This window comes from Lutjanus erythropterus, chromosome 11 (assembly GCF_056507025.1).
Source record: "Lutjanus erythropterus isolate fLutEry1 chromosome 11, fLutEry1.hap2, whole genome shotgun sequence".
In the NCBI taxonomy this organism is placed as follows: domain Eukaryota; kingdom Metazoa; phylum Chordata; class Actinopteri; order Lutjaniformes; family Lutjanidae; genus Lutjanus; species Lutjanus erythropterus.
Window position 1 is genome coordinate 21,438,068 of NC_139327.1, and position 12,067 is coordinate 21,450,134.

Sequence of the window (12,067 nt, forward strand, 5' to 3'; positions counted from 1 at the left end):
GTTATGAAATTATAACAAAGAATTGGTTTATCATCAGCATAATTATTAATTTAATTTACTTAAACTTGTATGTTTTTTATGTTCCGTTTTAGTGTTTCTGTGCAGGCAGTATCAGGCCAATTTTGGACAGCGTACAGGAAGTAAACATTAAATGGTCTCTGCAGCGAAGTAGCAGAAGGAACTGCAATAAATTGCATTTTAAAAAGGAAAAAATGGACCGCTTTTCGTGGTCAAACGGACTGTTAGAAATAAACGAAACTTTAGTAATCCAACAAAGAGGTGTCCGACTGTATGACGGTGATGATAAGGTAAAGAGTTTTGTTTTCTTATGTATAAGTTTGTGGCCTGACACAACAACACAGCAGCTAAAACTTATACGCAACAATGTTAATAAGATAGTTGAATAACGGTGCACATAAACTGCTGATGAAGTTCAGGTAGATAATTGTGGTTTTAGTGCAAGGTAGTTATAATACACAAAGTAACATAACAAATTAATATAAGCCAATTATAACGCCATGTCTTTTCCTGTCATTGTATCAGGCTAAGCTGGATGTCGGAGTTGCCTTGTTGAGCACCCACCGGTTGATCTGGAGGGACGTTAAAAATCATGTAAGAGAGCAGTAAACAGTACATATCGACTGCGCTGATTGTGTGAGAAGTTGTGTCTCACGGTGATTTCTGCATTTCTTTGCGATCTGTAGGAATGCTGCATAGCCATGCCCCTCTCACAGATCATTTTCTTTGAGGAGCAGGCTGCGGGAATAGGAAAGAGGTGAGAGTCCGCAAGGGTTTCATTGTTGTGTTAAAGGAAGCAAACAACAACATCTTGTGTTTTTAATACATAAATATGTAATTTGACTAAAACCTCTTAAATCAAGGTCCACTTACTTGCTTTTTCTGAAGCATCTGTAATCTCATTGGCATCATCAGTGGATGGAGTCAGTTGTCATGGAGATGGCTCAAGTGTCTTCCCATAAATTTTGTCTGGACCTTTGGTCACGTGATAACCGAAAGTTGTATTTGGAGAGAAGGTCATGGCCACACTTGCTGACTTTGACACGTCAAATATGGGGAGATTTTGATACAAAAAAAAATGCATTTAATAGAGTTTCCTCCATTCTAGTGACTTTTAAAGAATAAAAAATATAAATAATGAGTACACTGTAACAGAATTTTTATGTTTAATACTGTTAATTCTTAGTGAAGAATCAGAATAATTTGTTCCTCTGGTACAAACTAATATTCATCAATTTTCTTTTATTTAATTATTTTTTTGCCCTGCCCCTAAAAGAACATTGATGTGACAGATTTTACAAAATGCGTGCCCTTTCCCTTTAAAACTTACCTTAAGAAAGAGGAATTCTTATAACAAAGTAGGGTTTGGTGTAGCTGTATTGTTCAGGTAGAAACAGTACATTTTTAGAGACTTATAGGGCTTATACATGCTGTATAGTGTCAAAAACAGGTTGGGATAATGACAAGCCTGAAAAAAAGGTGTGAAAATTTCTCAGAAATGGGAGAGAAAGGGAGTGAGCAATGAAAAACTGGAGTCCCCTTGGGAATATCAGGAGTGTTGGCAAGTATGGTCATGGCCTGCTGTGGTTGAAAGCTGAAAAATACAGAAAATTAATAGGTGGAGTTTTTTTATTTTTTATTTTTTATTTTTTTTGTCAAACCACTATTTCCACACCCACAAATGAACTTTCACTGTTAATAACAGTAATCACTTCAGTTTACAAGAGGAAAGTGGTAAATTAATAGTTAATGGTATTGTTTATCCCGTAGTGCCAAAATAGTTATCCACCTGCACCCAGCACCTGCCAACAAGGAGCCAGGTCCTTACCAGCACAGCAAGTACTCCTTCATCAAGCTGTCCTTCAAAGAACATGGGCAAATTGAGGTAGTTCAAACAGCCAAAAGAGCTTATTGTCAAAACTTTTTGTACTTATTGTTCATGAGCTTTCTTTATAAAGATGCTGCATTTGATCCATTATTATCCAGAACTGACATGGTGTAATTTACTCACAGTTTTACAGGAGGCTAACAGAGGAAATGACTCAGAAGAGATGGGAGAATACACCAGTTTCACAACCCATCCCCACAGGAACTGGCTCTCAGGTCAGAAAGTAAACACAAGTTCATAATTTGACCCTATTTGAGTTGCTCATTCACAAGAACCTTACGGTCATCAGATATGTTATTGCATCCACTCCCACACAAACACACACACACACACACACACACACACACACACACACACACACACACACACACACACACATTCACACACACAACAAAACTGAATAAAATTAAAGACCAAACAATTTATGAACGCTGAGTTATTTCTCCACGCCACTGGGACTATAATTGTAGCAACCAAAAATGTCATTCAGTAGGTGATGCACATGGGAATTACACTTCGGTCCATTTAAATTATGTTCCACAGGATGGCAGTGTTGTCACTATATTGTTGGGCTTGACAGTTCAAATAGTTCAAACGTCTGCCTCTGAATATTTTCTAGGGTTTTGTTGTTTTACCATTCACCATTCAATACATACCATTCAATACATAAAATCCAGTATAGTATCCCACTGCACCAGACTCACACCAGAGTGAAAATTAGCTTTTTGTGTAGGCTTTTACCCCCTTTCATTCACTTCAATTAGTGTCATGTGTCTCCAAATTAGATTACATTAATCGTAGTTTTTTTTTTTTGATAAACATTATGAAGCCATAGTCACTAAAATTTATGTGTACTGTTACAGCAGTGGTCCACTGTAATTATGTTTCCTCTGTACTGTTTGTCTTTCCTTGTCTTTCAAGGCTTGTTACCAACTTTTTAAAATTGCTTGTGTGTTTCACATGCTGTGTTTTTCTTTCCTTCATAGGCAGGAAGGACTCGTGCAGTGGGGATTGTTGGCATTGAGAGGAAGATAGAGGAGAGGAGGAAAGAAACAGACAAAAACATTTGTGAGGTACTGTTAAGACAAAAAACTTAAATACTAAGAAATGGGTCAGAATTCAAATGTGTTTTTAACACCATGACATACAGCCTTTTACATTCACATAATGTATAGTAAAACGCCACATAAATTACTGCACTGACAAACCATAAAAAGAAAAGAAAATCAAACAAAAACTGCTCCTCCTATTTTAATACATGGTAATCTATATAAAATGCAATATTTTAATTGCAATATATGTAAAATTTTATATGTATAAGAAAAATGAAAGTTTTACAAGGTCGGAAATTACATTTTCCACAGAAATTAGTCATTCACTTGATCATCTGTCAAATCTAAATCCTCAGTGTAATTGATGAAGGGTGTCAAAGATATGCTGTTTAGCGGTTAGCATGTTATATTATCCTAAGGCTTGATAACAACTGTATTATTCAGTGAGCAGTGTTTGCTGTGAATACTTTTCTAAACAGTGCCGTACATTGTTTGGCATAAAGCAAGCTGTCCTCCATGAAAGTTTGTTTGGAAATGATCCTGTTTGACTCTTCACACTTCCCAGAACATTTTAGCCTTTCTGCATTGCCAAATACAATGAAAAATCTTCTACAGAGTTATAGATTTTGATTTAAACTAAGTTAAGTAAATTGCTCAAGTGTCCTGCTGTCAGTCTCCTCAAAGTTTCCAAGTTTTATAGTAGTAGTATAGTATATATTGTACTGGGATATTATAATATGAATAAACATATTTTGAAGGAAATAATTGTAAACACTGATCTGTTTTTTTTCTGCCATAAAAACTTTCAGAATTTACTGAAACTGACCACAAGCTGACCACAGCCACTGTGACACCCGTTAAGCAAACATGATAATATGTGTTTATACAACTACTGTTGGACCGACTGTATGTACAGTATGTCTTTAATATTAACTAAATAAAATCCAAATTTTATATATAGCTTTATGAAATGTATAACATTGAAACAAATAAAGTTTTAGGGTTAGGAAGAACTTAATCATAAGCCAGAGGAGGGATGAGGGTGCTGTGGAATGATATTTAAATTATCACTGTAGCCATGAAGTTTTGTGGTTTATTTAATTGTGAACATTTTTGAGCACCATTGCTCATTTATTCTCTTTTTTTTTCAGGCCTTTGAGGACCTCAGTAAGCTGATGGTGAAGGTAAGGAATGCTTTCATTTGAATTGTTGTTATATCTAGAAGAAGAAGAAGTGAATTTTAATCCTTGTAGGGAGATTTTTCAACAGATTTGTTGTTATTTTATGCACACAGGCCTATAATAGACACACATGCACAAACAGGTCCAGTGTGTGGGGAAATGTCAGAGCGAGGGGCACCGGCACCTCTCCAGTTACTAGACTGACTGGTCCATTCTTGCCTTGACAGTTATACTGTATATTTGTCTGAAGGGCAACTCCATCTGCAGTTCTTCCAGGTTTTTCAATCGGAAACTCCCACTCAGTTCTTAGCAAAACATGGTGATGCCCCCCGCCCCTCCCCTCTCCCAACCTACAGGGTTTATATGTAGCATCATCATACAGAAACCTTTGTCAGGTTACGTGGGAAAATATTTTGAAAAGGTCTCGGGAAAAGACCTAAAACATACACATTTCAACTTAAATTTGAATATCAGATCAGTTCAGTTTGGATACATAAACCTCACAAAAACAAAAAAATAATGGACCAGCAAACCTGCATTGAGGTTATATACTGCTATGTAGTGGGATTTTTTTTTTGAATGATTGTCTACTCCAACTAACAGGCCAAAGAGATGGTGGAGCTGTCAAGATCTATAGCCAACAAGATCAAAGACAAGCAGGGAGACATAACGGAAGATGAGGTAAGAACTTGCAGACACAAACAGGAGGACAAGGTATGTAGTTTTAGATCACTTTACATGCAGCAATAGCTCCCTTTAAGTATAAAAGTATCTAAATAACCCAACTAGACGACTGCACACACAGCTTGTCTAGTCTGAGGCCTGATGCACATAGCTGCCAATAGAGTTACTGCACAGTGATGCTTTTTTTTGCTCTTTATTAACATATATGTTTTTCTTTATAGACTATCCGATTTAAGTCCTACCTGCTGAGCATGGGTATTGCCAATCCTGTTACCAGGGAAACACATGGATCAGGTACACATTACCATTTGCAGCTGGCTAAGCAGCTGGGAGACATGCTACAGGCGCCCCTGGAGGTAGGTGTGAATATTTGTGTGTCGCGTCTTTTACATCTACACAGGCTAAGATCACACATTCATGTCAGCCTTACTTTCTTTTTCATTTTAATCTTTTGCTGACTCTATTGTTTTTACGTCTTTCTCTCTTTCTGCCTCTCCCGGCTCTCTCAGGAGCGTGGCGGCATGATGGCTCTCACGGAGGTGTACTGTCTTGTCAACCGCGCTAGAGGGATGGAGGTGATGCTGAAATATATTAATGTTGAATATGCTAAACAAGTATAATATAGAGAATATTATAGATCCAGAAGGTCTTTTATTGACAAGATATGTCTTACCTCTCCGGAAAATAACAATATTCTTTGCTTTTACTTTATTGGACATATAAGAAATATGTATGAATATATGAACTTAACATAATAAACATATTAAAACACATTATTTTCTATGAGAATGATCTAATACAGTTCTATTTCTAGGCTTGAAGATCACACAATTTATTAAATATGGATCAGATATTCATCCTAACTATACTGTTGATCATACAGGTTAACAACTTATGTTCGTCTTTATCTGTAAGAAATATATTGGGATTTTGCAATATAAAATGAAAAGCACTTTTTCGGTTATCAAATGCAAATCACTGATGTGTATGAGAAATAAGAGAAGACCTAATATGTAACCTTGTGGGACGCCACTATGTCTGTAACTTTATCAGGAGTTAGTTCCATTTCAAATAACATACTGTTTCCATATAACTTTTTACAAGTAGCGTCAACTGTTATTAAAACTGATTACCGCTGGTGACATGTTTTCCCAAGTAACACTACACACGAATGTCTTTAGTGGCTTGTCAGATACTGACGTTCCCCCTTTTTTTCCCTCATCTCCACAGCTTTTATCTCCAGAAGACTTGGTAAACGCATGCAAGATGTTTGAGTCATTGAAACTTCCACTGAGGTGAGATCGAGTTTTGTTTGTGTTGTTTAATTCGTCTGTGCATCCTTTCATGCATTCTTTTGTGTATATAGAGCAGACTATGTGTTTATTAAAGGAATATAGGGCAGGACTGGCGCCTCCTTCACAGAGGCCAGGCTCTTCCTGCCCGGCTTCCTGTTGTTGGAAGTGGTGTCCAACCCTCTGTGAATGTCATTTCCTGTCACTTCCTGGGGTTTGAAAAGAAACACTGGCCTGTTTCCTCCCCACGCTGGTCTTACAACTGTAGTAGCCCCAAACAGTTTTTTGTTCTTTAGCCAGTTCTTTATTTAAGTGTAATAAAAGATCACTTCAGCATAAATCTGTTGACCAGATCTCTACATCTCACACACACACACTCATATTTTTGCTTTATTTGTCCTGTGTTCTTTGTAGGCTGCGAGTGTTTGACAGTGGTGTGATGGTGGTCCAGCTGCAATCTCACAGCGAAGAGGAAATGATAGCCTCAGCACTGGACAATGTAAGCGTTACTGTTACAAACATTATACTGACACTGACATGGTTTAGACTAATCAAACAGCATGCCATCTTAGATATATATGTCTGCAAAATATCTCTAGAGAGGTCATTGTGTAAGTTTTGTCTTATCTACATATGTCTTCATTTTCTTCTTGTGCAGGTGTCAGACAAAGGTTCTTTAACAGCAGAGGAGTTTGCAAAGCTTCTGGGTCTCTCTGTTCTTCTGTCTAAAGAGCGGTACGTTAACACAAAGATACAGATGAACAATAGCAGAACATTTTCTCAAGACTCACTCTGTCAGGGAGAGTTCTCACCTAAAAGACCAGTTCCTGAATCGAACCAATGTCAGGATGATTGTTAAATTTTCCATCTGGTCCAAAAATTAAACACAAAAAGTCATGTGGTGGAAATTTATCGGGTAAAAAGTTAACACACCCCTCACAATTTCTGCCTACAGGAAGAGAATTTTTTAAGCAATGAAATGACGTACAATGTTATGCTTATGTGATTGTTTCTGGTGTTCACACCAGAAAATGAATCACTCCAGGGTTCCGTTCAGGTGAACTAAAAAGGTGTGAACATGCCCTTTGTCTCTCTGTTTTACTACACAATATCATTATAACAATGAGAACATTCGCCTGGTGTTTTTATTGTTCTTTATTGCTGCATTTTGCTCATGCATGTTTCTTCTTTATTTCTTTGTCTCCTCTTCACTTCCTCATCTCCAGGTTGTTGCTGGCTGAGAAGATGGGCCACCTGTGTAGAGACGACTCTGTTGAGGGTTTGAGATTCTACCCAAACCTCTTTTGACCTGTTTACAGACATTATTGTTCAGACAGTAACTTAAACTACATAAAAATAAAACTTAGATTGAGCTGCTCTGTCTCTACTGATAGACCAGATGCATTAAAACAATATTCTTACCACAACATGTGCATGCCCATGTACAACAGACACTCTGCTGCTGTACTTTGAGTGCAGCAAGGTACCTGTTCAGTCTGGTTATGATTATTGAATGGTTGGTGTTCTGTTAGTCTCATATCTCTGCAAATCCACTGTAGATATTATCAGCTATTTTTTATGTACGTCTAAGAGAAAACAAAAAAAGAAAAGTTTACCAAGAACATACTTTTCCAGAAACTGTTGAAGGAATTGCAAATACTGTACATGCAGCAAAGTGTTCCCTCTTGATCATTGTGTGTGTTCAGTAATAAAAGGGTTTAGGTAAACTTAATGGGATATATTTTTTTGCACCTCTCTAATTCTGAATTTTGTTAATGACACATTCTTGTCTTACAGCTTAAAACTTTTTACAAGTGGTGTGGACTCTTATGAAAAGCCCAGAGCCACCGATCACATGTTTTCCTGAGTGAAAAACACATTTATGTAATAAATGACTAAGGAATGAAGCTTGTCATGCTGTCTTATCTTCTGAGAAGGGAGAGAACATGCACAGATCTAAATACCATATGTCATCTCTCAGTCCATCAAAAACTCTCTGATTCTCTCAGGGGTGTCCCTGTTGCTCAGTAGGAGTGTGCGCCCCATATATGGAGGCTATCAGTCCTCTGCAACAGCTGCTGGTTTCTGGTCATTTGCTGCATGTCATCCCCTCTTTCTACCCCTTTTTCTGTCATATCTTCAGCTGTCACTAATAAAATAAAGGCAAAGAGCTCAAAAAATAGTCTTAAAGTAGTCAAACTGTCTTTGAATGTAATAGCCTAGGTGTAGGATACATTCATGAAAAGACCAAGATAAAATAAAATGCCCAAGCTGCTGTCTTTTTTTGTAATCAGCAGTTCAATTGGTTGTTTTCACCATTATACAAAACAGAGATTTAATAAAGACATTTATAAGATGACGATGCATCTAGAATTAAAAAAAAAAACAAATAAAAGTTGGACAAATAAATTCAGACAAACAACAAAGCATAAACAAAGAACAAATCAGAACTAACAAGGACTGAACAAGTAATCAAAATATCATGGAAACTGCAGTATAGCAATGTTTGTTTTTTTTAACACAAAATAGGTCCTGACCTGCAGTCAGTTGGGTTCACAGCATATAAAATGTAGGGCACACTGCCAAGTGTCATTCTTCAGATGGTTAATCCCTTCATTGCAGAGGTTGTGTTAAAAAAAATTCCAGTTGTGACTGTTTTGAAGCCAAACTGAAAGATAAGAGTGTCTGTGTATTCTATCTCTTGACCATATCTACTCACAGGATCTCATATAGAGTGTAACCGCAGAAGTAGTAATAAATGTGAGAACTATGAGCATACTGTAAGTCTGAGAAGCTACGTGTCTAAATGTTAGAGTTGCTGCTGGGAGTGTTACCAACTGTACTTTTATTTTTAATCTCATGTGTGTCCCTGTAGGGCTTTTTTACACACAGGATAGAAAAGTTCTTTGTTCCCATTGTGAGCACGAAAGGGTGTTTCATCTCCAGAGAAGCTTCCTGTTTTCTGCTGGCATTCTCTCTCTCTCTCTCTTTCTCTCTCTGGAGGAAAAATGAAGCTCTGCAGTGCTCTACAGCTGATTAGATTACTCTGCCATGTGGCTCATTAATTTGATAGTAGATGAACTCTGTTGCTTGAGGAAGTTTCTTGAGAGCTGAACTGAGGCAGCTCTGATCACAATAATTGAGGATTCATGCACAACATTGAACTTTTGGTGAATATTTTTCTATACAAAATATCATAGATCTGATTTTTATGTCATTGTATGTGGAAGAAAGATAATCTGACTGTATGAGATAAATCTGCACTTCTGTACTACAGTAGAACCATAAAGGGTTCTTTAGGTTGTCCCGAGAGGAGAACCCTCTTTGGTTCCTGGTCGAACCTTTTCCACTTTCCACTCCATCTCTTTCAGAGAGTTCTTCCTGGAAAACAACATGAAGGGTTATACCTAGAACCATCTGTGAAAGGTTTCATCCAGAACCCTGCCATCAAATTAGCTCTGGTTCTCAGTTGTGAGTTAAACCATTGTAATCAAGGATGTCATCAACAGAGAGCGCTGCACAGCGTACAAAGACTGCTGCAGTATCATACTCCCACTTTGGTTTAGTACACTTGCAATGTTTTGGTTCCAGCTGGGAGCCGATTTTTAGGGTTGAGAACCAGTTTATTTTTGGTGGAGATGCTCAGAGCAGTTTATAATTAGGTGCTTGTTGGTGGAAAATGCCTACAAAGGTGCTAACAAGAATTGAACCAGGGGGTTCTACTAAGAATCTTTTTTTATCATGGTACAAAGAACCCTGGATAAAAGAGGATTTCAAAAATCCTTGAAGAACTCTTTCTTTCAAAAAGGGTTCTTTTGGAACCCTTAGTCCAACAAAGAACCTTTGACAAACCCTCAAACAAAAAAGGTTCCTCCAAAGTAAATGGTTCCCTTTTGGAACCCTTATTTATAAGAGTGTGCAGTTTACTACATGACTGAATTGCAGGCTATAAGATGTTTTTTTTTAGGATTAGGATACACAGTGCTATTCTGTTTGACTATCATGAGTTTCTTTTTAAATGTAACCTTTTAACAACCCCTTTACATAAAAAAAGATTTATGTGTGACTGCCACTCAAAGGAGTGGATCCATCTTATCTCACATATTTCCCCGTGTAGTCACTTTCCTCAGGCACCTGTGCTGAAGTCTGTGGATGATTCAGGTGCTTGTTGTTCAAACTGATAATGATCTCTTGAATCTTTCACTTTATACTATATAATTATAGTTTTCTCTAATGCCCTATACCTGATAACTGACATAACTTAATCGTGCAAAAATGAACCTGCGTGTGAAGGCACTGCTTGGGTACTTCTGTATTTGAGAATCAGTATTTTGGAAATTACTATGTGTGGAAGTCTCAATTTTACCACAGAAATTCAGAACCCATGAACACTTCCAAACCAGTGAATAGTTTTGCTTCATTTGCCTGTTAATCCTCCCAGGCAGGAATGTAAATAAGGGCAGTGGTTGAAGAAATATTCAAACATTTTAGCCTATTTATGTTTAAGTAGCAATACTCAGTAGGCAATTTAATTTTTAACATGGGGGTGGGCAACTAACAACCCGCCACTAGCAAACCAACTCATGAACACCTCTTTTGGTTCTGTATTTTAAATTCCCCAAGATGAAACTTACAAAAGGGTGAGACTGAGAGAAAAAGACACAATTACAAATCCATTTGCTACTTCAGCACCACAAACTGTACCATGCATTTATCAATAATTCCCCCCAAAATCCCCTACTGGCAATACTAGTAAAGTACTAATGCACATAACAACAATAAACATTTCAATTTTATTTCACAATATTATATTGGTAGCATTTTCCTTCCTCTTCAGTACAATTTGCTGAGGCCCCCATCACCCTTTGGCAGGCACAAAGGGGGCTTTGGCCCCCTACTTTGAAAATCATGGTTCTATCCATCAGAAATACTTTATTATACTTTGTACTTTATTATACTTAATTGTACTACTAGATTACTCAACCACTACTGTGATGAAAGATACATTTACAAACAACAACAACCAAAGAATCCTGTATATTCAACCTTTAATGTTGCAGCTGGTCAACATGAAGCTAATCTGATATCATCTGTTATCTCAGTTATATTAATAATCTAAATATGTAAAGTTACTTATAACTAAAGCTATAAGATAAATGTCGTGAAGTAACAAACACAACAGGGGATGGTAAGAACAAAAGTTTTATTTCTCCAATCAGCAAAATGCTAGAGTGATGAGGTCCACTCCCCACCAGGAGACAAGACACAATGAACATGCTGCTGCATAATTTTTCATAAGTTGTATTTTTGACATTCTATCCTGACCTTCCTTGTTTTGTTGACTTTTAAGTGACATGTTTAGCATGTGTCAAGATCAATGTGTCTAGAAAGCATATGATGTTCTGTCATGACTGAAGCAAGTTGCAACTGTCCCGAGCTAAGCAGCCATATCAAACCAGACCACACAACAATATTTTTCAACACACACAAGTCATTGTTGCAGTTTTGTACAATAAATACATGTTTAATAGAAGTTTGTCGCTTTACAAATTGTTCCATTCTTTCTGTCCCACACTGTAACATCTGCCCATTGACTCAAGGCAAATAAACAAAACTCAATAACTGTTATTTGATAAAATAACTAACTAAATAAATAATTAATTCTGTAACATTGCTGTAATATTTGAACAATGTTATGCTTATTGAGAAAAAAAAGAAAAAAGTTAATTAGTAAAATTAGCTGCAACATCTTCCTTTCAAATATATATTGTGAACAATATGTAGTGTAGTAATCATCACTAAATGGTATGGGTAATTATCAGACAGATATATGTCTAAAGATTGGCTTGGTTTAGTGCAAATAGTCTCTGAGTAACTGAGAGAAATGCAAAAAGCGTTGCAACCATCCCCAGTCTTCCCTATTTGCCTCTAACATGTAGAAGTATATAATGG

The 12,067-nt window shown here is 36.9% G+C and overlaps 1 protein-coding gene across 1 annotated transcript; it reads left to right on the top strand.

Annotated features, from left to right (window-relative positions):
- The first annotated feature begins 119 nt into the window (after nt 1-119).
- Nucleotides 120-8,022, top strand: vps36 (vacuolar protein sorting 36 homolog). The gene is made up of 14 exons (XM_084731260.1): nt 120-308; nt 544-612; nt 705-775; nt 1,789-1,903; nt 2,032-2,121; nt 2,893-2,979; nt 4,110-4,142; nt 4,743-4,820; nt 5,045-5,179; nt 5,333-5,398; nt 6,054-6,118; nt 6,530-6,614; nt 6,774-6,850; nt 7,342-8,022. The coding sequence occupies exons 1-14, from the start codon at nt 213-215 to the stop codon at nt 7,421-7,423; spliced, it is 1,149 nt and encodes a 382-aa protein (XP_084587386.1). The 5' UTR covers nt 120-212; the 3' UTR covers nt 7,424-8,022.
- Nucleotides 8,023-12,067: the final 4,045 nt, after the last annotated feature.

Excerpts from the sequence above, each read along its gene's own strand:
- vps36 (XM_084731260.1), top strand. The coding sequence starts at position 213 with ATGGACCGCTTTTCGTGGTCAAACGGACTGTTAGAAATAAACGAAACT. Across the intron at positions 613-704 it reads GGAGGGACGTTAAAAATCAT|GAATGCTGCATAGCCATGCC; the intron begins GTAAGAGAGCAG and ends TGCGATCTGTAG. Across the intron at positions 4,143-4,742 it reads TCAGTAAGCTGATGGTGAAG|GCCAAAGAGATGGTGGAGCT; the intron begins GTAAGGAATGCT and ends TCCAACTAACAG.